This window comes from Miniopterus schreibersii, assembly GCF_964146895.1.
Source record: "Miniopterus schreibersii genome assembly, chromosome: 18".
NCBI classification, from domain to species: domain Eukaryota; kingdom Metazoa; phylum Chordata; class Mammalia; order Chiroptera; family Miniopteridae; genus Miniopterus; species Miniopterus schreibersii.
The window spans coordinates 25,842,293-25,863,367 of record NC_138121.1 but is presented as its reverse complement, the minus strand read 5'-3'; the positions used below and the strand labels follow the sequence as shown (position 1 = coordinate 25,863,367).

The window sequence follows — 21,075 nt, the reverse complement described above, 5'->3', positions numbered from 1 at the left end:
GGATGGAAAAGGCAAACTTATACCTGGAATATTATCAAGTCCAGTCAAGATAAATTGCTGAGCCTTCCAGGTAGAAGGGGTCTAAGGTAACCAAGTGGCAGGTGGGTCTTCTTGAGAGATGGTACCATATTGGGAGCTCAACACTGGTCTACGTCACTAGCATTGGCAGCAACTAAATGAGCCTGGGTGAGTGGAGCCCATGCACAGCCTCTGTCCCTGTCACCATGACTACTCTGTTCATGTGCCCATGTGCCAGCACTGGGGTAGCCAAGGACTGACTGGCTGGCATCTACTGGCAGTCATTCTGCTCACTCAGGTGCTCAATGCCTCTTGCATTGTGAATGCCCTCTAGTGAATATTACATGTGACATAAAGATCTACCCCCTCTGTGCCCACTTGTATACGCCTGCCCACGTGCCTCTTCTCCAGTCCTGTTTGTCCCCAGTCATCTTTTTCTTCCAGGTCTCTGAACCAGTCAAGCCAGTTGCCACTACCTATGAATCTATACACATTCTTATCTCAGCCTACTTTTCTTTCTCCGTAAAGTGGATGACCAGCTGTATCAGCCAAAGTCTGCCTCTTGGGAGGAGTTCCCCTGAATGTTGTCTTTCAGAGTCTGGCTCATGGTGAGTCCCTGGGTCTGTTCTCTTGTTCTCTTGTGGATGCCCTATTAGTCAGGGTTCTCTACAGAAACAGAATCAATAGGATGTGTGTGTGTGTGTGTGTGTGTGTGTGTGTGTGAGAGAGAGAGAGAGAGAGAGATTGATTTATTTTAAGGAATTGGCTCCTGTTATTATAAAGGCTGGCAAGCCCAAAATTTGCAGGGTGTGCCATTAGACTGGATGAGCCCATGTGGTTCAAGTCTGAAGGCCATTTGCTGGAGAATTCTCCCTTGCTCAGGGGAGTTTAGTCTTTGTTCTCTTAAGGCCTTCACCTGATTGGATGAGACCCACCCACATGTTAGAGAGCAATCTGCTTTACTCAAAATCCAACAATTTAAATGTTAATCTCATCCAAAAAACACTTTCACAGAAATGCCCAGGATAATGTTTGACCAAATGTCTGGGCACCGTGGCCCAACCAAGTTGACATATAAAATTTAACCATCACAAATACATTAACTAAATCAAGATTCTTGATCTGCAAATTTGAAAGCCAGACCTTAAAACATAGTAATCACATCAAGCCACTGTCCTCCATGGGGAACAGGTCCTAAAAAGTCAACTGACCATCTTTTTTGCTACCATCATGGCATCTTTCCCTGTGGGTGATGGGACAATGACTGAATCTTTGACCATCAGAGCTGATGGGACACAGAAATCTTTTAGCTTCTCATTCCCAAATGGTTTTGTGTCTCACACGGTCTCTGTAGTTATTAATAGAGGGAAAGGCAGAGAAGGACCGGAGGCAAACAAGCTTGGGAAATATAAATTTAAGCAAAGTTAGACAGGTACCTTTGCTGGGACTTTGAGAGGTTGTAATATACAAAGTGTACCCTGATGTAACTCTCCAGGAGGAGGACATCGCCTCTCGAGTTCCCCAAACCTTTCCAGAACTCCTTGAAGTAGCTGTTTAGGAGACAAAGGTTCCTCAGGTCACACTCTGAGGGACACCAACCGTCTCCAACCATCTCATTCCACAGATTAGGAAACAGACTTAAGATACGAGGTGCCTTGCCCAGGTAGCATGCAGCAGAGCCAAGGCCAACATCCAAGTCCCTGACCCACAGCCCGGGCTCTTTCCACATCACAGAAATGTGATCCGGCCCGCATTCTGGAAACAGGAGACGTTGAGTGAAGCCCTGGTGGAGGCCATTCGTTATGAACGCTGGATTGGAATCCAGGTCTCTTCATATCAGTCTGGAACCAAAAAGGACCACAGCTTCGGCGCACTTAGACGTTCGGAACTATGTATAGGAATTACATATTTTTAGCACTTTTAGATGACTGAAAGGGTGGGGCCGTGACTTCCAGGGGGGATGAGTCACTATTGTGGCTTGCCTGGCGAAATGATTCCATAGGGCAGAGAGTGAAGCTGTGGAGCCAGCGGACGCTGGAGACCATTCAAAGGGCTGGGTCACGCCTCAGGCCTTCCTGCCCTGTCAACAGGAAGCCCACAGACACGGTTCACTCTCTCCGGGAAGCAGCAGGTGTGTGCCCCTTGCAGAGATTTCCTCCAAGATCTTCTCTAGCCTTTTCCGGCTGGAAGCTCCAGCTCCCCCTAGACTGGGCTGTGCTTAGCCAGAGAGAAGCCTGTGGTTCAGGCTTTGGCCAGTGCAAACCCAGCACACCTGTGGGCAGTTTGGCAGAGACTCGGAGCCCAGGAAGGCCCATGGAGGGAGGAGGGAGGCAGCAGGACCCCCTGTTGAGCAGTGGTTCTCAATGGAGCATGCCTGAGGCTCCCCAGGAGGGCTTGTGAAAGCACACCTTGCTTGGGGATGATTCAGCAGACTCAGCAGATCTGGGGTGGGGCCTGCGAATCTGCATGTCGACCCAGTTCCCCGTGATGCTGACGTTGCTGGTTTCGGAACCACCTTTCGGGGACTGCTGCTCTGGAGCGCCCCTGGAGGATCCCCTGAGGTCCGCATGCACAGAATTGCTCCCGCAGCGGGCCCCAAATCAATGCCGTCTCTATTCTCACCCTTTGTCCCCAGTTTGAGAACACAAGTAGGGAGATCCTGGCTCTCAGCCTATAGCTATCTGGGAAACCAACACACAGAAATCAGAGAATGGGGTGAATTATTGCTGTAATATTTGAAACAGCTGTCAGGGTAGCTGAGCCTGCCCTGAACCACCGCTATGGCTGTGGCTGGAATCGGAGGAAGACAGTGGGGCTGTGTCAGACGCCAGAGACACCTGCTACACGTGGAGCTGGATTTTAACACAAGTCTGCCAGCTCAACCCCCTCTCAGTCAACTACTGGGAAATGGCCACCATTTAAAGTCCCCACCTGGGGTATTATGTCCCCAGAGGCCCCCCTAGGATGCAAATATGTGAGCTAAAGGGCTAGCTAGGGGAGTCCTTTACTTTCACTCAACCATCAGCTGAGATTGCTGTCCCCTAACTCGGACATGGCAGAGAGGCAGCAGGTATAAGACGTAAGTTTGCATGGGGCTTGGGTGTTCAGATTGGACTGAATCTCTCCTCTTCTGAGCCCCACACAGACAAGGTCCTCACTACATGTGGGCTGAGGTGGGGCGATTGTCTCAAGGACCTGCCCATATCCTTGAATTAAGACCAGCTCATACATCACCTTCTCCGTGGAGCTGGCCAACTTTATATTCAAGAAGGTGACACAGTCACTCGGCGCCTGCTCTGTGCCACACAGGCACTGCTGCAGATGCGGGGGGATACGGTGGTGACAAGGCACCAAGAGGCCTGCCTGCCCATGGGCTGACTCCTCGTGGGAGAAACACTCACGGACGCAGGGCAGGTAGGGGTAGGTGATACGAATGGGCTAAAACCCATTAAACTGTACACTCTAAATGGATAAATTTCACATATGTGAGTTGTGTCTCAACAAAGCTTTTTTAAAAAAAAAAAAAAAAAATCTCAGGGAGTGTGCATGGCAGGTGAGAGGAACAAAAGGCACTGGGCGAGCCCTAGCCGGTTTGCTCCGTGGGTGGAGTGTGGGACCGAGGACTGAAGGGTCTCAGGTTTGATTCCAGTCAAGGGCACCCCATGACTTCCCAGGTGGGTTAGAAAAGGCCATGTGGCTGCTGCTAATCACATTTGGGACACTCGCTCTGGGAGCAGGAGCATAAGACATTTGGGTAAGGCCATCGCCACATGAGAGAGACTCAAGGGGCCAGAGCAGGAGGGGAAGGGGAAGAGATTGGGGGGGGGGAGATTGTGAGGGAGAGAGAGGGATGATGGGGTCCTCGTCAGGCCCCATCTTCCAGGGGGCCTTCAGGAGCCACCAGCTGAGTGTACATGAGACCCAGGTGAGAGCTGAGCTGCTTAGCTGACCCAGTGAACCCTAATTTATCAATAAAAATGATTATGGTTTTAAGCCACTACTTGTGGATGACTTATTACTCGGCAATAGACAAAGCACCTTCTCATCAGCTTTTCCTCCTTCATTGTCTCTCTGGCTTCCTGGGGACCACCTCCCCAAAGAAACCACCTGCCTTCAAGTCCTTGTCTAGGATTCTGCATTCAAGGCCAGGACTGATTCTAGCACTGACCAGCTGGGGGGGTAAGGTCGTCGATCCAGCTTGGGTAAGATCACTAACCCAAGCCTTGGCTTCTTCATCCCGAAACGGGAAAAATATCTCTAATCTAAGATTCTTCTGGGGTTAAAATAGAAGAATCCCAGCGACTTTAGCATCTGGGGGCCAGTGTCCCGTTTGGGGCAGCTCATTGGCTCAGAGGCAAATTCTAATCCAGTTTCCAGGTGTGATGGGCACAGCAGGTATCTCGCACCATTCTCCCAATCGATGTTAAACTGCTGAAGGCGCCCAGTTGTGACTGAGCTTGTCTGCCGGCCTTGCAGAACCACAGCAAGGCAGGGGCACCATCATCTTCTTCCTGGGCCCTAAGGGAAATAAAGTGAGCTCTGTTCCTATAGAAATATTATTGTATCTTTCTGATAAAGGTAATAAATTGCTTGCCATAAACTATGTTTCCCTGGTTCCTAGTTTCCTTTTCTAGCCAAATTACCCCAAAAGACACACATTTAAGCAAATAGTTTCATTTCAGGTCACAGAACTTAGTGCTGCAATCAAGGATCTGAATGAAATTCCTGGCAAAATACAGTAATTGGAAGCACAATGAAAACCGAATCGAAATGTCCCAGCATCCCACAACACTAAAAGGCAGCCTGGTAATTTCCAAATTATATTTGGGCTCAACATGCAAGGGGTTCTTTTTTATTTGGGCAGAGAAAATAGGGCTGAAGAACATTATAATAACCACACAAGACTAGGAATGCAATTATAAAATAAGCCATACCCTAGCAGGCAAATCATTTTAATGTGTTTTGAAAATTGAATACTCTGCATGGATTTAAAGGGGGGAAAAAAATCAACATGCAGGAAATTAATTAAAAAGAAATAAGACACAGAAAAGCTTCAAGTGTCATAAAGTTACAAATACAAAAGCAGAAATTAAAGAACACACGATTACAGATTTTGATAACATTAGTAGCCAGAACATACCCAATGAATTACTTAATTGTCAAATATCTTACTAATTTTGACAGAAGGCTGGTGGTAATGATTAACTTCAATTGATTCCAAAGGACTTTACTTGTCCTTCAATTTCAAGGAAACCTGTAAAGATGGCTTCAAGTAACTTTGAAAGGGTGGAGTTCTTCTCAAAGAAAACTGACCTGCAAGGGTTTATCCCCATTGCCCTCCCCCTCCCCCACACCAAATTTGTACATTCATTCAACTCTTTTAACTAAGGCAACCAAAAACAATTTCTTGAGATCCCCAAAACATCCTCAGAAGCCACAAATTCTATCTGTTTTAAAACAAAAACCCACAAAGAAATTAACAACCTCCAATGCTGAGGGCAATAATTCTCTAAAGTGCAGGACAGCTCACTGTTACAGATTTCGTGGATTTCATGTTAAAATTTCTTTAAACGAATGGGTGGATAAGAGTGGATCAGGACCCCAGCCATGCCCTGGGTTGAGAAATAACCCGTATGAGAAAGGTGATCTATTGATCTGTCCTCAGGTATCTTTTCAACTCTGTGCACATTGCTGAGGTAGGAGCTTTGGAAGGAGTACGGGACATCTTAAGGGAGTGAGAGTGTCCTCTTGACAAATCAGTGCCCTCTTGCTCAGTTGGGGGCCTATGATGGTCATGGTCATACTCATTGGTCATGTGTGACCTTACAAAATTCAAGAGTTGTATCAGATCACAGCCACGAGGAGAGCAAGATCCAAGACAAAGCCACATGAGGCGGGCCATATCCTGGCACTGACCACAGGACATTTGCTATCTAGTGCAAGCTCAAGGGGGTGGGGATAGGGGATGAGGTGGAAAACTCTGGCAGGCAACCTACAAAACAGTTATTAGCAAATGGTATCAAAAAGTATCAAAACATTTCAAAAAACTTTAAAAACTGCCAGGCTTGGCAGACGCACTTGGCAGGATCTCCAGCTACCCGTGGAGCTGCCCTGTCCTCCAGAGGTTTGTCCTGGAGGCCAGGACACCGCCCCCGCCCCTCTGTAGACACTCAGAATCTGCAGACAGCGCGGATGGCCAGGCCACGGCTGGAACTGCCTCTCCAGGTTAGGGACCAGCGGTCTGAGATTCTAGCCCAAAATTCCAAGAGCTAAAAGGCCTGTGAGGGGCTGCTCAGGCTGGAGCTGGCCAAGCCACCTGCCATGGACGACCAGGGTAGAGAGAGGCTGAAAACTCTATCAGGGGGTGGGAGGGTGGTCCTCTCCCATCCCACATAGCTCAAATCACCAAAAGGTCGCTCACTCCCGGACTTGGAGCCAGGTACTTTTGAACCACAGGTCAACCCACCTGAACTCACAGAGTGAGACCCTGGACCTCAGGGGAGGGACTCCACCCACTTTTGGCATTTGGGTTTCCACCCAAAACAACACCCCTTAGGGTCGGCTTCTGGGGTTTCTATTAAGTCACCATGAGGTCAGGTCGCCTTATCAGTCAGGGGCAAGGGGAGGAACGTTCAGAATATAATACACGCATGAGGTTTGCTGCTCAGATCACGATCTCTAGGTCCTACATGGTAGTCTATCTAAAAGGGCAGACTGTTAAGAATACTGATGGAGACGCTCTCTGCACACCTTCAACAGCAGAACGACCCCCATAAGGAACAAGGATTTCTCCAGCTCTTCTAACCCCTTCCATTATTCTATTTATGTCTTAAGCAAACAGGGTTCCAACTTGGGTGATCAAACTCAAAGCCTACAACTAACATGGAGTTAAAACTCTAGTTCTTTAAAAGTGAGGAAAAAACAAACAAACCAAAACCTGAATAAGAACCCACCATGCTTATTTTAAAAGATCCAAACAAATGATCTAGATAGTCTCACAGTTCAGCTTGAAGCCTTGACAGTTTGATGACATTAACGGCAAATGCTGCTGGTTTTGTCTCAGGATGGCAGCCTGCAAGAATCTGGGCCTTTGTCACTTTGGTTTGAAACAACACCTTCGAGATTTTGCAGTTCAAATGGCCACCTGCCAAACTGAGTTCAAACCATTTCCTCCCATTCTTAGTTGGAATGCACAGCGGTGATGTCCATCTTTAAACATGGACAGCAGAAGTCAGCCACGGGCCCCGCCACTTTGCTCTCCCGTGATCAGGCTCGTGGGTCATGACGCTCTTTTCCACGGACCCCAATGAGCTTGGATAAGGGGGGCCACCACCAATTATTTGAAGTTGGTTCACAAGAGGAAACTTATCAAGTCAACCTTTAAAGAAATGTCCCCTCATCCTCAATATTAGCTTCTAAGCCTTGTAGATGACAAACTGACTTTAGTGGAAGGAGAGACAGCACAAAGTGTCAGGCGCAGGAGGGACATTGTAAGTAACCAAGGCACAAGTCAGAACAGGGGCCGGAGGCCCGCATCCTGGGTCACGTCCTGGCAGTCAAAAAATTAAACAGCTGGCTTAGGCTAAAAACTGATGGCTGTCCTCTCCCCAAGGTCGAAGTCATCAGTCTCCCCAAAGCACGAATAGTCTTTCTATGAGCTCTTCCCCATCTGCCCCTGGATCCTGGTTGACCACATTTGTTTATGACTTGGGCTGAGTAGGGGAGAACAGATCATAGATTCTGTGCCTTATAAAGGATCTTCAAGTAATGAACCCTTTCCTGGAAAAGGAAGGGGCTAAGCTACCCCAAAGTTGGGAGAAGTTCTGCAAAACATGTTTCATGGAGGGGATGAGACTGGTATGAGACAAAAAAGGGTTTCAGGCTCAGCGAAGGCTGGAAATGCTGGTTGATGGAAGGTTAATAGTTAATGCAGGACTTCTCAGAGCCTTTAATACATAGAAGGGTTTGTCAAGCCACAAGAAGAGTGTCGTTTTTTGGTTTGTTTGTATGCCTTGCAGAACTTCTCAACAGTCTGTAAGCCTCTAGGGACTCCCATACACAAGGAACTAGCTAACTATGCAGACTGCTTGCCCAACTAGCAACAGAGGGCAATGATTTGGGTAATGAAGCTTTAAACGCCCAGTCACTCTCAGTTCTCCTGGTTGCTATCAAAATCCTGGAAAACCTTGAAGCAAAGGAAGTGCAGCAAAGAGACAAAAATAAAATAAACAGATTCTTATTCTAGCATCAATGTTAACAATACACCTTGAAGTTTTCTCATCTCTGCAATCAGATCTCTGCCAAGGTATAGATCATGAATCCTCCTCTGGCTCGTGATTAAGTTCCTTTCCTCCCGTCATACTTTGCGTTACACAGCGTCCTGGGTGGTAGCCTCAAACTCTTCTCAAAGGCCACGCATACTCCTGATGTTCCCCTAACTGCAGAAATGGGTGCAGGGCAGTCACATGTCTCAAAAGGAGGTGCTGACTATTTTAATAGCTTATATAGACTGAAAGAGCTTAACCCCTGGGAGGAGCCTGGCCATTATTTCATCTAACCCTGTCACTTAACAAGTGAGGAAACAGCTCAAGACTTGTTAAAGAATTTGCCCAGCAACACAAAACTACTTAGCAGCAGATGGCTTTCACTCGAGTTGGGGAGCTGGCGAGACACTCAATCACCTTCTTAGAGATTAACTTATTCTTGTGTACAAGCTTCCAATGCTTCTAAGGAGCTGGAGTCAGAGAACAATGGCAAATTCTAGGGTACTACCTCTTCCTTTCCTGAGAAATAAATGTAGACTTGGGGGCTCAGTACATCAGAAACAGTAGGTGCCAGGAAAAAGGAAAAGTTAAAAAAAAAAAAAAGAGAGAGCAAATCACAGAAATGATGTTATAAAGAGCTTCAGGTCTTTTTTCGCCCTTCTTCCCTGATTACCTAAACCCTTTTAGAATTCAGGAAGATTACCAACCAGGAAAGCTGAGTATTCAAAAACAACAGTCACTTGATAAGAAAATCCCAAGGGGGACACCTCCCTGGTGAGAAGCCCCAGGTCTCACCTGCGGGCCTGCGAGCTGGCGAGCCTTGGTCACTCTCACCCTCTCGAGGTCCCTGTGTCCCCGCTTATGGAAACGAACGCACTTGACTTTAGCCAGTGATTCCCAAATGTGGCTGATGCTGTGATTCCAGGGGCTGGTTAAAATAGTTTCCAGCCACTCCCCTCACTACTCCTGGTAGTTTCAGATTCAATCATTCTGAGGTGGAGCCCAGGGATCTGTGTTTTTAAAAGCTCAGCCAGGTTTGGGGAGGCACGGACTAGAGGATCTGAAACGTCCCACCGAAGCCTCTGGTTTCACTACCAAAATTTCTACGTAACCCCTGCCCCAGCTACTCTCAGGGGGATGGCTGGGAGCGTCCCCAAAGGTTTGTAATGTGGGGAGAAGCCCTGCACAGACATAAGGGGATAGTTCCTGTCCAGGCCCAGGTTTAATTACTCAAGCAAGATAATATATAAAGTTACGTAGAATATTTAATCGGTTACGGTGATATTATAGAAATACTAAGAATCATAAAAGTAAAAAAAAAAAAAAAAAAAAGCTGCTAAGTGGTACACAATGGTTCCAGGGCTCTAATGAAGTCGCTTGCTGGTCTGCAGACACTCTGGGAGGTGGCGGCGGGGACGAGGCCCCAGGGGGCACGGGCCGGGTCACTGGCCCCGGTCCTGGTGCCTCTTGGCCTTGCCCTTCTTCTTCTTGTCCTCCAGCCGCGGCTTCAGGGCACAGACGCAGGCGGACACGCCGGCGATGGCCTTGGGCAGGTCAGTGCCCTTGCTCCACTTGTCCTTCTCGCGGTCGTACACCTGCACCGTCTTGGAGAAGGCCGTGCTCTCCCAGCTGTAGCCGCCCAGGATGTAGATGCGGCCCTCCCACACGGCCACGCCCGACTCGCTGTTGGCGTGCAGCAGCGGGGCCACCCGGGTCCACTGGTTGCACTGCGGGCTGTAGGCCTCGACGCCCAGCACGTCGAAGCGCTCCATGGACTCCACGCTGTCGTCGCTGCCCCCGATGGAGTAGATGCGGTCCTCCAGGCTGCACATGCTGTGCCAGCCCCGCGCTGTGGTCATGGGCCGGCGCTCCTCCCACACATCCGTCCGGTGGTCGTAGCACAGCAGGTTCTTGCGGTAGGGGCCGATCTGGTAGTCGTGGCCCCCCGAGATGTACACGAAGTCTTTGTAGATGGTGCCTGCGTGGCCATACGTGAACCTGGGCAGGGGTGGACAGAGAGACAGAGGGAGCTCAGTGCCGTCCTGGGCTGGGCCTCCAGGAGCTGAGGCCTCAGTCTTTTCCTCTGAAAAAATGGGCACAACCTGTCCTCGCAGGGGCTCGTGAGAATTTGAGGGGATAACGCAGGGAGCAAGCAGGCACCTGGCGAACACTTTATAGATGGCAGCTGTCACAGGGGGTGGCAAAGCAGGGCGGACAAACAGACAGCTTTGTAGTCAGACTGCCCGGGCAAGAATTTCCAACTCTGCCCCCTCTCCGTCTCCCCACCTGAGAAATGGGCATAATCAGAAGACAGCAACAACATGCTACTGAGGCACACATATGTACCTGATCAAATCATACAGCAAACAGGGGATGAGACAGAGTACAATTCCAACCGTAAGATGGTCTGGGAAAGTCAAGACTACAGAGACTGCAACATGCCGGTGGCTGCCGGCGGTGCGGAGGAAGTGGGGAGGGATGAGGCATGGAGCACAAGGAACCTTCGGGCAGGGAAACAATTCCGTATGGCTCTGTAACGGTGGATACCTATCCACTGAAGCTCAGGAAGGGAACAGACTCAGAAACGGAGGGGTGCTTGTCTTAACGGCAGAGCTGACATGCACGTGGTCGGCCTAGAACAGGAGCCCTGACTCGCCGCCACCATGCCCTCCACCCCTCTTGGTCTACCTCCCATTATTAATAAGCCAGGAGATTTTTTTCCTGGAATTAGAAGCCAAAAAATCCAGAAGGTGAGGTGGACTGAACTGTAACCCAAAAGGCCGCCACAAAACCTCCAATCACCTTGGCAAGCCGGCCACGTAGGACCAGGAGTCGGTCTTGGGACTGTAAGTCTCTACTGAAGAGAGAGCTCCATTTTCATTCCGGCCACCGACGGCCACCAGCATGTCTTCGATGGAGGCAAGGTAGAAATCCACACGGCGCTGGTTCATGGAGGCCACCTGCGGAGGCAAGACACCTGTACCTTCCCTTCCCCAAATCCTGGATAATGTCAATATCTAGCATCGCTTCCCAAAGGTGTTCCTATAGAACACTCAGCCCAGGAAGGTGAGGCAGTGGCCAAGTGAGTTTGGGGGAAGGGAATCAAACTTGGAAGAAAGAAGGGTTCTTTAGGAGGGACTTCTTGGAGTCCCCAAGGACCCCTGCGACATTGCGAGTCCCCAAGAGGGGACTGGAGAACACATCTCCCCAAACTTGTTTGGCCACGTGGCCAGCCTTGTGTACTTGAATGCTGCAGGATACACAGTTCATAATTGCTGATTTAGTGACTTCTTAAAATAAATACTCATCTTTCCTCTTGTCAACCCCATCGGATCGTTTTTTAATTAATGTTGATTGCCATGGTGTTAACAGGCAGAAAGTGGCGCTCGACAGGAAATTAAAAAGCAGAAGACCCAACTTTTTTTTTTTTCTTTAAATAATCCAAGCAGAACACACAGATCAACACAGTCCCGCAGGAGGCATACATTCAGGCTGCCACCGACACTAAGTTTTTGAGGACGGGCTCCAAAGTAGGGAGCCTCTTTCTAGTGGTATCACTTACACCTTGGTAGGTGGTTTCAGATTTTTGAGGGGGAAAAAATCAAAAGATCGTGAGAGTCCATTCTGAGTTTTGAGCTCAGAAAAACACCAAGTTAAGTAAAATCACTGAGGTATGAGTATAAAGACTGAGACTGGCTTTCATGGATGTGGTCTGGAGAGGTGTTCGTGGGAGAAAAGGAATACCTCTTCGCCTCTGCCAGGCACCTGTCAACCAACAGGAGCCACACAGAACCCCTGACCCTGGCAGGTCAATGCGCCCCCCCACCACCATTTCCAGAGGGAGAAACTGAAATTTGGAGAGGGCAAGGAACCAGTCCGAAATTCCCAGCTACAATGGGATGTGAACTCAGGTCTGACGCCAAGACCCATGCTCTTCCCAGAATCAGCCACCATACCTGCCAAAGATGTGAGCCTTCATGGCCCCCTTAAACCAGCTCCAGACCTTTCCAAAAGAGGAGCCTGGCTGAGACTCTGAGCCACGGGGAAGAATGTTTGAACTATGGGTCAAATCTCTAGACCAGCGATATCCAATGCGGTAGCCACCAGCCTCGTGTGGCCGTTTACATGCAAATGTAAATTAGAGTGAAAGCAAATGGAAAATTCAGTCCTTCGGTCCCACTGGCTACATTTCAAGAGCTGGTGGCCACTGCATGAGACGGCGCAGACGCAGAAGGTTTCTATCGGTGCCGAAAGTTCTAGGCTGACCCTGAAGGTCAGCCCTCGCTCCCCCCAGCCGGGGTGCAGGCAGAGGGGAGGGTGGGAACTCGGTGGCTCGTCACTTTATCCTTACACCTTGTTCAGAGGCAGGAACCGGTCAAGGCCAGAGAGAAGGGAGGGGGCAGTCAAGGTTAGGTTAGAGAGATCAAAAGTCCTCAAGAGTAAAGAAAGATTCTGGCTTTAATCTCACCTTGATCCACTGTTTACAGCGGGGGTCATACCTATAAAGAAGATTGGACGCCGCGTCCCCTCCATTGTCCCTCGAAAAGCTGCCGCCCGCGATGAAGATGAACCCCCCCAGCACAGCGACGCAGTGGTGGCTCCGTCGGGCCGGCAGGGGCGTCTCCTTGACCCACTGCTCGCTCTTGGCGTCCAGGTAGCAGGTGTCGTCGCTGAGCTCCAGACACCGCTCGGAGACCTCGCCACCCACGAACAGCAGGCGCTCCTCGTTGGTGCGCAGCGCCGTGCGCTTGGTCTGCATGACCGGCTGGGCCGCCAGGCTGTTGTGGTAGCGCACGGCCTCCTCGATGAAGCCCTCGCAGTTGGCCTCCCTGGGCAGCAGCGAGCACACGGCCGGCTTGACGCGGTGCAGCAGGTCGTTCTTGGGGATGAGCGGGAAGTGGATGTGCTCCAGCACCTGGTAGGCGTGGGCCTCGCGCTCCGGCTGCTGCGTCAGCCACTGCAGGGCGGCCTGCAGCAGGTCATGCTCACACTCCCGCTGCACCTCGCTGCTGCCCAGGTACACGCACAGCTTCTGCATGGAGATGTTCTGCAGGAAGTCGGGCGTGAAGGACAGGGTGCCGAAGCGGCTCAGGATGAAGCCGTCGATGAAGGCGTCCAGCCGCTTGAGGCTGTAGATGGAGGCCAGCTCCTGCAGGTACAAGTAGTTGTCCTCGCTCACCTCCTGCTCCAGGTACTCGCAGCAGAAATCCACCACAGTCCAGATCTGCAGCAGGTGGGCCGTCTCCAGGATGTAGTCGATGTTGCCGCCGTCCAGCGCCAGCTCCCCGCCGTACAGGAAGTCCACCACGGCCTTGAGGCCGATGTAGGAGGCACCGATCAGCTCCACCTCCTTCTGGAAGGCCTCGCGCATGCCCAGGGTGAACATGGAGTTGAAGTAGTCGCTGCACACGGCCAGCAGGTTGCGGTGGGCTGGCACACGCTGCTCGTCCGCCACCAGGACGATGTCACAGAAGAGGCCACGCAGGCGCTGCTCGTTCAGCCGCTGCAGCACTGTAGTCGAGTGCTCGGCCCAGCGGTACACCTGCGGGAGAGCACGTGTCAGGGCCCCGATTTTAAATACAGTGGAATGAAGGAGACTGGGAAACAAAATAGGGTGCATTGTTGGAAATAAGGGTGTGTGCGTGTGCGTGTGTGTGTGCATGTATTGGACATATCCTTCCTTCCTTCCTCTTTTTCTTTATAAATAAAATTCCTAAAAGTTTTTTTTTTTCTTCCCTCCCTCCCTCCCACCCTTCCCGTGGGTCATGAGTAAATGGGTTTGAAAAATGCCGTCCTGTCAGGATGGAGAAGTGGCTCCAGATACAGCCTCTAAAGTCAGACAGAATCAAGGTTCGCACCCAGCTCTGCCACTTCCCAGCTGCGTGATCCTGGCTGAGCCACGAGGAGGCTCTGAGCCTCCATTTCCTCATCTCACTGTGAGGATGTGGGTACTCACCATGCGGGGCCGGGGCGGGGTGGCAGTGGGGTGGGGGGGGGTACCGAGACGGTCATGGCAAAGAGCCTGCCCAAGGAGGGCTGTTGTGACTGTAAGGCCCCATGGAGACTCAGTGCCGAGGAAGGCTGCTTTCTGTGTCTTAGAAAGGCATGTGGGTTATGCTACAGAGACCCCCATTTCTAGTGATCCAAACTAAGGTGCTCTGGAGACCCTAATTCCAGAAACATGGCTTCACCAGCCATTGCTAGGGTAAAATGCAGAAACGCTCTTTTCCTGGGGGCTTATGTGTACCCAGCACTGTGCCGTGCATTTGACATATGCTCTCATTTGAGCATCACAAAAACGCTCCCAAGGAATGTCTACTATTATAATCTCCATTTTCCAGATGAGAAAAACTGAGGTCAGGATGACTAAGAAACTTGCCCCAAGCCCCACAGTGACTGCGGCAGGGCTTAGATTTGAACACAGGTCTGATTCCAGAGGCCAGGCCTGTAATCACCATGCTAGACTAGATTTAACAAATCAATTGATATGAATCAATTCCATAAACTCAGGCTGGCAGACATTTATTGAGCGCTATATGTCTGCCATGTGCTTTTGAAGATAAGATATGTCAGACCTAGACAATAGTTTCTAAATCCTTGGAGGGCTAATTATGCTTCAGGCTTTCAGGATACTGCATGCACACTCCTTTATTTCCTCACTATAAAAACAACAAGAAAATTCAATCTAGGGGAAAACAGGCCATTCAGAAATAACAACTAGGGAGCTGGTCGATTTGAGGACGATGGAGGAAAAGGGCTGGCTGGGCACTAAGCCCGAAAAAGGGAAATGGGGTAGAGAGGAAGGCGGACTGAGGGCTTAGTAGGTGTGAGCAGCTGTGTGACTGGCTTACAGGTCCCCGAATTCTTACAGGTTACTTGTCAACATGGGTCCTACAGCAGTGGGTTTCATTTCTCTTTCCCCTCCAAATCTGCTCCTTACTGCCTGCAACACATTTGTAATTGAGGTCCTTAATTTCCCTGTGGTTCTGCCTCGTCCGGCTAATTCCAACATCAATGGCTCCATCTACATTACAGGTGCGGACAAGGACCTTGCATTCCGATGAGGACCCCAGATAGGTACTGCCCCAAGTTTCCTTCCCATTGGAGTTTAGAGAGCTAGACTCGACTGCTCTTATATTACCGGGTGGTCCCTCCTAGGTCCCATACATGGATAGCTACGTCTATTCTGGTTGGTAGCAGAGGGAGCCGGGCTGGCCTGGTTTTGGCTTCTCATTAAGCGAGAACGGCCTGGGCACCAACACACACTGGCTTGGGGCTCCTCTCAGGTGTGGACTGAAGAAAGGAAATGAAAAGGCCCTGCAGCAGCAGGCGCTCTCATAACAGTAAAGGCTCGGAGTCCCGAGAGAAGCAACTGAAGGGCATCAGGTGGGCTGTTTGCCCGCCCTGAGCCCCTGGTTGTCCCTAAGCTGGTGGGGGTGCAGGGACTCCACACATGACCCCAGGCTGCTAAGTAGAAAGGGAAGCAGCCCCAAGGGGCGGGGATCGGGGAAAGCCCCGGATGACAGCTGCCAAGGGGAACCATCTGGTGCAGGGAGCAGGAGCAGGGGCAGGGAAAAGGGCAGTGCTGCTGCTAAAACTGGGTCTCCATGCTAAGTAGGCGCATTTAATTCTGTACCTGGTTATTTTAGTGTAGCTGCAGAGATGAGAACTTGCAAAAAAAACAGACAAGCATGATTCCCCAGTTTTAAAGAGACGTCCATAACAGAGGCGCAGCATGCCGTATTCATTCTGAAGCCCCGACTCCCCCAACATTCTGATGGCATCGACCCTGTTTACTCATTTGTTTCCTATGTCGCAAGTTAGAACAGATCAGTGAACAGTGGGAGTCACACAACAGGACACTCCACCGCACTGAGGAGCGACAATCTACCACCACACACAGCCACCTGGGTGAATCTCAGATGCACGATGCTCAGTGAAAGGAGCCAGGCACAACAAGAGCACCTACCCTCTGGTTCATTTACGTCAAGTTCAAGGGCAAGCAAACCTGCAGTGTCGGAAGTCAGGAGAGTGGCAATGTAGGGACTTGGAGGGGTTTGATAATTTCTTTTTTTTTTTTTTTAAATCTGGGTACAGGCCACGTGGGTCTGTTAACGTCTAGAGAAATCAAGGTACACTTATAGTTAGGAACATATATATAACCAACCAAGGGATAGAGGACCCTCCTCCTAAAAGCTTCGATTCAGAAAGAAACCAACTCAGAGTCTGGCTTCGAGGGACAAAGACTTACAGCGCTATCGAACTTAGAAAGCGACACTGTCTCCGCAGCCAAGCTCTGGAACAAAGCCCCTTTGAGACAGCAGTGAAACCTTCCTGGGTTTTCACAGTAGATAAAGCCGGGCTTGGCAGAGCCTTCTCAGTGAATGTAAAAGGAAATAGGAGACCGCTTCTCAGGAGAACCAACCTCTCCTGAAAGCTACACCCTGTTTTTGTTTTATGCGCATCTGTAGAACCTCTTCCTCTCATTTTTTCCTCAAATCTGTAGTATATGCACAACTCCCTTTATCTAATGTGGTCTTTCTCAATCTTTCTCAACATTTTTTCTAATAGCCCCCATGAAAATGTTACCACCACATGTATTCTGTTTGCCCATGCATGTGCTATATGCATAGCATAAAAAGAGTAAAATTCTCTCCATACCCCAAAAACCAATTCTGCCGCCTTGGGGAAAATATCGGCCTCACTGAAAATGATGATCTAAGGTAACCATAAACTGTGATCTCCAAAAAGGGCCACTTCTAAAGAAAAGGGGGTGTTATTGATACGTATAAGGAAGCAGGTATAAGAGGGGACTGTCCTGAAAATCGGTCCCCCAATCCTTACTTATAGCAGCTGTGAGGACAAGGGCTGCTGCTCCCAGGCCCTCAAGGAGTTTGATGAAGGTATAGATTTCCAGGTCCAGCTCTCAGAGTTTAATTGAGCAGGTCTGAGGCGGGGCTAGATATGCATCTAATGAGACACCCTCACCTTCTCCCAGGGTGATTTTGATACATCCAGTGTGACAGAGGTTGGTGACCCAGCCCTGGGAAGCCATCCTCACTCACTCCTCGGGCCCCAGAAAGTCACGATGGGGGAAGACCCTGGGCCCTTCACATCCAGGTACGCAGCATGCTGACCCCACTATAAGGTCAGCGCTGGCTTCTCAATGGACTTGTCCTTGGAGTTTTTGAGCCCCCAAGTGGGGAATGGCAATCCCATGGCTTTTATCCTGTCCCACCCACCTCAGGGTTGTGGTGCAGAATAAATAAGCCGAGTTGTGTCTCTACCATCCCTCACCCTAACAGCTCTGATTTTACGATTCCTCCTCTCCTGGCCCGTGCTATCAGGAGATGAACACTACCACCAAGAACAGAACACCAGGCTGTACATTAAGAATGAGCTCATCAGAAAAACATCCCACTTCCCGGGCAATTTGCACAGGTGGTGAGCGACCATTCACAGACCTTTGAAGATTCGCTGATCTTGTAGGGTCGAGACACTCGCGTCTGCCGGCTTCCCTCCATCATAAAAGAGGTCACAGTCCTACAACAAGAACAGGACTTCTGAGCACACAGCGATAGTAATGACGCTAGTGCATTCATTAACGGCAGGCTCTCCTGGACGATGGCAATGACAACAAAGGTGACAGTCACACAGAGGACAGAAGGAGAGAAAGCGGTGTACTACAAAGAACTCCTGCTGCAAGGTGAAAAAAAATCAGGTTGTTAGAATCAGAGAGAACATTTAACAAGTGTTCCTTTGGCATCTAAAATCCGAGGACACCGTGTCTTTTAGCTAAAACACCTCCTACAAATACCTACCTTTCGAAGCTTGATCTCACGTAGGCCTTTGAGCTAGACTAAGGTTATAATGACAAGAGTTATCATTTCAGAGCCCAGACGATGACCCTGGAACCAAGATAAGGGCTTTATTTACATGTGCTGTCTAGTTTAACCCCCATAACTAGTTGGCCAGGCTGATGTCACTTATCCCATTTTACAGATGAGGATACTGAGTTAAAGGTCACAAAGGCAGTAAGTGGCTAAGAAGCAAACCTGTGCCCTTCATTGTGATGCTCTGCTGAATGTGACCCAGTCTTTGAGTGTCACGCTTCTAAAACATCATGATGAAGCTGAGGACGTGGTGCCGTGATGACTGCTACATATAAAGCATGTTCGAGCAACAGGTACTGGTTTAAGTGCTTTCCTCATTTAATCCCCACAACAACCCCATGAGGCCAGCACTATTATTATCCTCAGCTCATGGAGGAGGGAACTCATAGCAGTGAGGGGAAGTAACTAGACAGCGTCACACAGGAAGAAGCCGAAAGAGTTGAGATTCCAACTCGGAGCGGCTCCCCTGCACTTAACGTCCAGGCTATTCCACCTGGTCAAAAAAGAAAAAAGTCTGCAGGCAGGAAACCTGCTGGGGCCTTTGTCCTGCCTGGAACATTGAGGATAAACAAGTTAACCCTCTCCCTACATTATGGTCGTTTCTATGAAACGGGCCGGTTTACCAGGTAATGTTAAGGTTTCTTCAGCTGTGAAATGCCAAGCAATTCACTGACAGCACAGAGCCAGGCTTTGGGGGACCTGGGGGACGCGCAGAGGAAGGCCTGAGCCAGCACAAGCTGCATACTGGGAATGAGGGTTTAAGGAGGAATTTTCGTCCCTGCTGAGTTGAGAAGAGTCAATCTGTTACCTACTGAACAAAACAGTCTTTGCAAATAAAAAACAACGTAACAAGAAGTCAGCATTGTTTCAAGATAATCTAGGACACATGGGGGATGGAGGGGGGGGGGGGTTCCAGTATTCCCAAGGGAGGAATAACTTCGGGCACAGTCCATGCTGTCCAGCTCCCTAGGGGAAGGAAGGGGACAACTATAGACTTCTCTGGACAAATTAGCAACTTTGTGACAATGGCCAGCTGTACACACCCCTATCCTTCCTGAAGCAACCTCAGCAGCTGGGGAGACTCAGAGAGGAAAAAGAAAACCATTGATGCAGTGCCTGCTGCACACCCCTGACCCCTTGTTTCACCTTCTCCCTCTGAGGCGGGTGGCACCATCCTTTCTGACACCTAGGCTCAGGCGGAGGAGGGGCTCGCCCAAGGTCACACCTCGGGAAGCTGCGGGTCCCCTCTCCCCCGCTCCAGGCGGCAACCCACGGTTCCGTTCGCCCGGAGTGCTCAACGCTTTCTTTTCTAGGCCAAGATTTCTAGAGAGAGTTTCCCCTTATGTAGGTCCCCTTTTGTCTCCAGGCAAGTGGTGTGGGGCCGCTTTCTACAAGTGGTGTGTGTCCCCTGCCTCCGTGCTTTCTGGAAGCAGACGGGGGGGTCAAGGCCACCTACGCGGACAGAGACGATCCCCAGTTATGCATAAAAGATCTTTTCGTAAACACGGGGACAGAGGCCACGTCCGGACGGGAGGGCCCCCCGGGAGCCTCTTCTCCAAGCTGCCGCCCCGCGTTTCCACCCTGAACCCGCTCGACCTCAGCGCCCGGGGAGACACGACGCCGTGGACATGGTCACGGCTGCCCGCCAGCACTCACCCGTCGCCGGCAGGGTCTCCGGGGACGCTGCTGTCGCTCGCTCGGACCCGGCACCCCCTGGCGGAACTGCCGGCACAACGGCCGCCCGGGCGGGCTCGAGCCGGCTGCGAGGCGGCGGCGGAGGCGGAGGCGGAGTCGGGACGCGACCCGGGCCGGCGCCCGCGGCGGGACGCGGGGACACTCACCTGGGTCGCGCGGGCCACCCGCGCAGGCCGCACCTGTCCTGCCTCCGGGGGCGGCGGCGCCCCTCCCCCGCGCCGCTGCACCCCTTCCCGGGGCACAAAGGGCCGCCGCGGGCGGGCCGGGCGGGGGCAGCGCTCGCCGGGGCTGGGGTCCTCCCCGGGCAGGCCCGCCCCCCGCCCCCTGACGGCGGCGGCGCCCGGCCGGTGCCGGGCCCGAGGCGGGCTGGCGGGGGGCCCCCTGGGGGCGCGCTACGGGCGGGGCGCGGAGACCCCCGGCGGCGAGGCCGGGCGGGCGGGGCGGCGGGGCGCGGGCGCCGGAGCCCCGGGGCCGGCCCGGTGCGTAGCCATGGCTCCGCCAGGAAGTGCGAGGCCGAGGGCGGAGGCGCGCGCGGCCAATGGCGGCGGCCGGGAGGAGGTGGGCTCAGGCGGCGCCGAGGCGGGGCCTGCGCCCGGGGCGGGCGGCGCGCGCGGGGCGGCGGGGCGGCGGGGCGGCGGGGCGGCGGGGCGGCGGGGCTGCGGGGCTGCGCGGCCGCGCCCCCGCCCGGCCCGCGGAACCCGGACCGCTACAGTCCCGCCGCGCGACATGCTTTTCTCAGTGTCACCCACCGTGCCAGGCGCGGGGACACGGCGTGGACGGGACCGGCAAGGTCCGGGCCCGGGGAACGGAGGTGCCCAGGAGCTGAGAGCCGGAGGGGCGTCGCGGTGGCATCTTCTCGCTCTCACCTCATTTTCAGCCTTCGCTGGAAAGTCCCCTGCGGCCGCCCTAGGGGGAAGCCTTCCCTGACCCTTGATCTAGTCCCACCCTCTCTCTTCACCCTGCTCCCATCCCAGCCTTACACCTCACTTTAGCTCCTACCATCTGCTAATATTCTAAATCGTTTTCTTTTTCATTGGCTTGCTGTCTCTCCCCCCCCCCCCCCGTAGAAACCCTGCAGGGCAGGGCCTCGGGCTGAGCCCCCGGGGCTGGCACACTGTGCGCGCTCGGTGAAGATTTGTGGAATGAATGACTCTAACCATCACCGATCAGCCCGTCCATTGTGAAACGTCTCCTGCTACAGCATA

At 51.7% G+C, this 21,075-nt stretch overlaps 1 protein-coding gene across 1 annotated transcript; it reads right to left on the bottom strand.

Annotated features, from left to right (window-relative positions):
- Positions 1–4,929: 4,929 nt before the first annotated feature.
- KLHL36 (kelch like family member 36) lies at positions 4,930–20,141 on the bottom strand. The gene is made up of 5 exons (XM_081120138.1): positions 19,832–20,141; positions 17,747–17,825; positions 12,751–13,824; positions 11,085–11,242; positions 4,930–10,280 (listed from the first exon to the last, which is right to left on the bottom strand). Exons 2-5 carry the CDS (start codon positions 17,807–17,809, stop codon positions 9,725–9,727), a joined length of 1,851 nt encoding a protein of 616 aa, XP_080976264.1. The 5' UTR covers positions 17,810–17,825; positions 19,832–20,141; the 3' UTR covers positions 4,930–9,724.
- Positions 20,142–21,075: the final 934 nt, after the last annotated feature.

Bases quoted from the DNA above. Each gene is read 5' to 3' on its own strand.
- KLHL36 (XM_081120138.1), bottom strand. From the start codon at position 17,809: ATGATGGAGGGAAGCCGGCAGACGCGAGTGTCTCGACCCTACAAGATC. The intron at 13,825-17,746 runs GTCTGTGAATGG...GCTCTCCCGCAG, and splicing joins AGATCAGCGAATCTTCAAAG to GTGTACCGCTGGGCCGAGCA. The intron at 10,281-11,084 runs GTGATTGGAGGT...ACCCCTGCCCAG, and splicing joins TACGTGGCCGGCTTGCCAAG to GTTCACGTATGGCCACGCAG.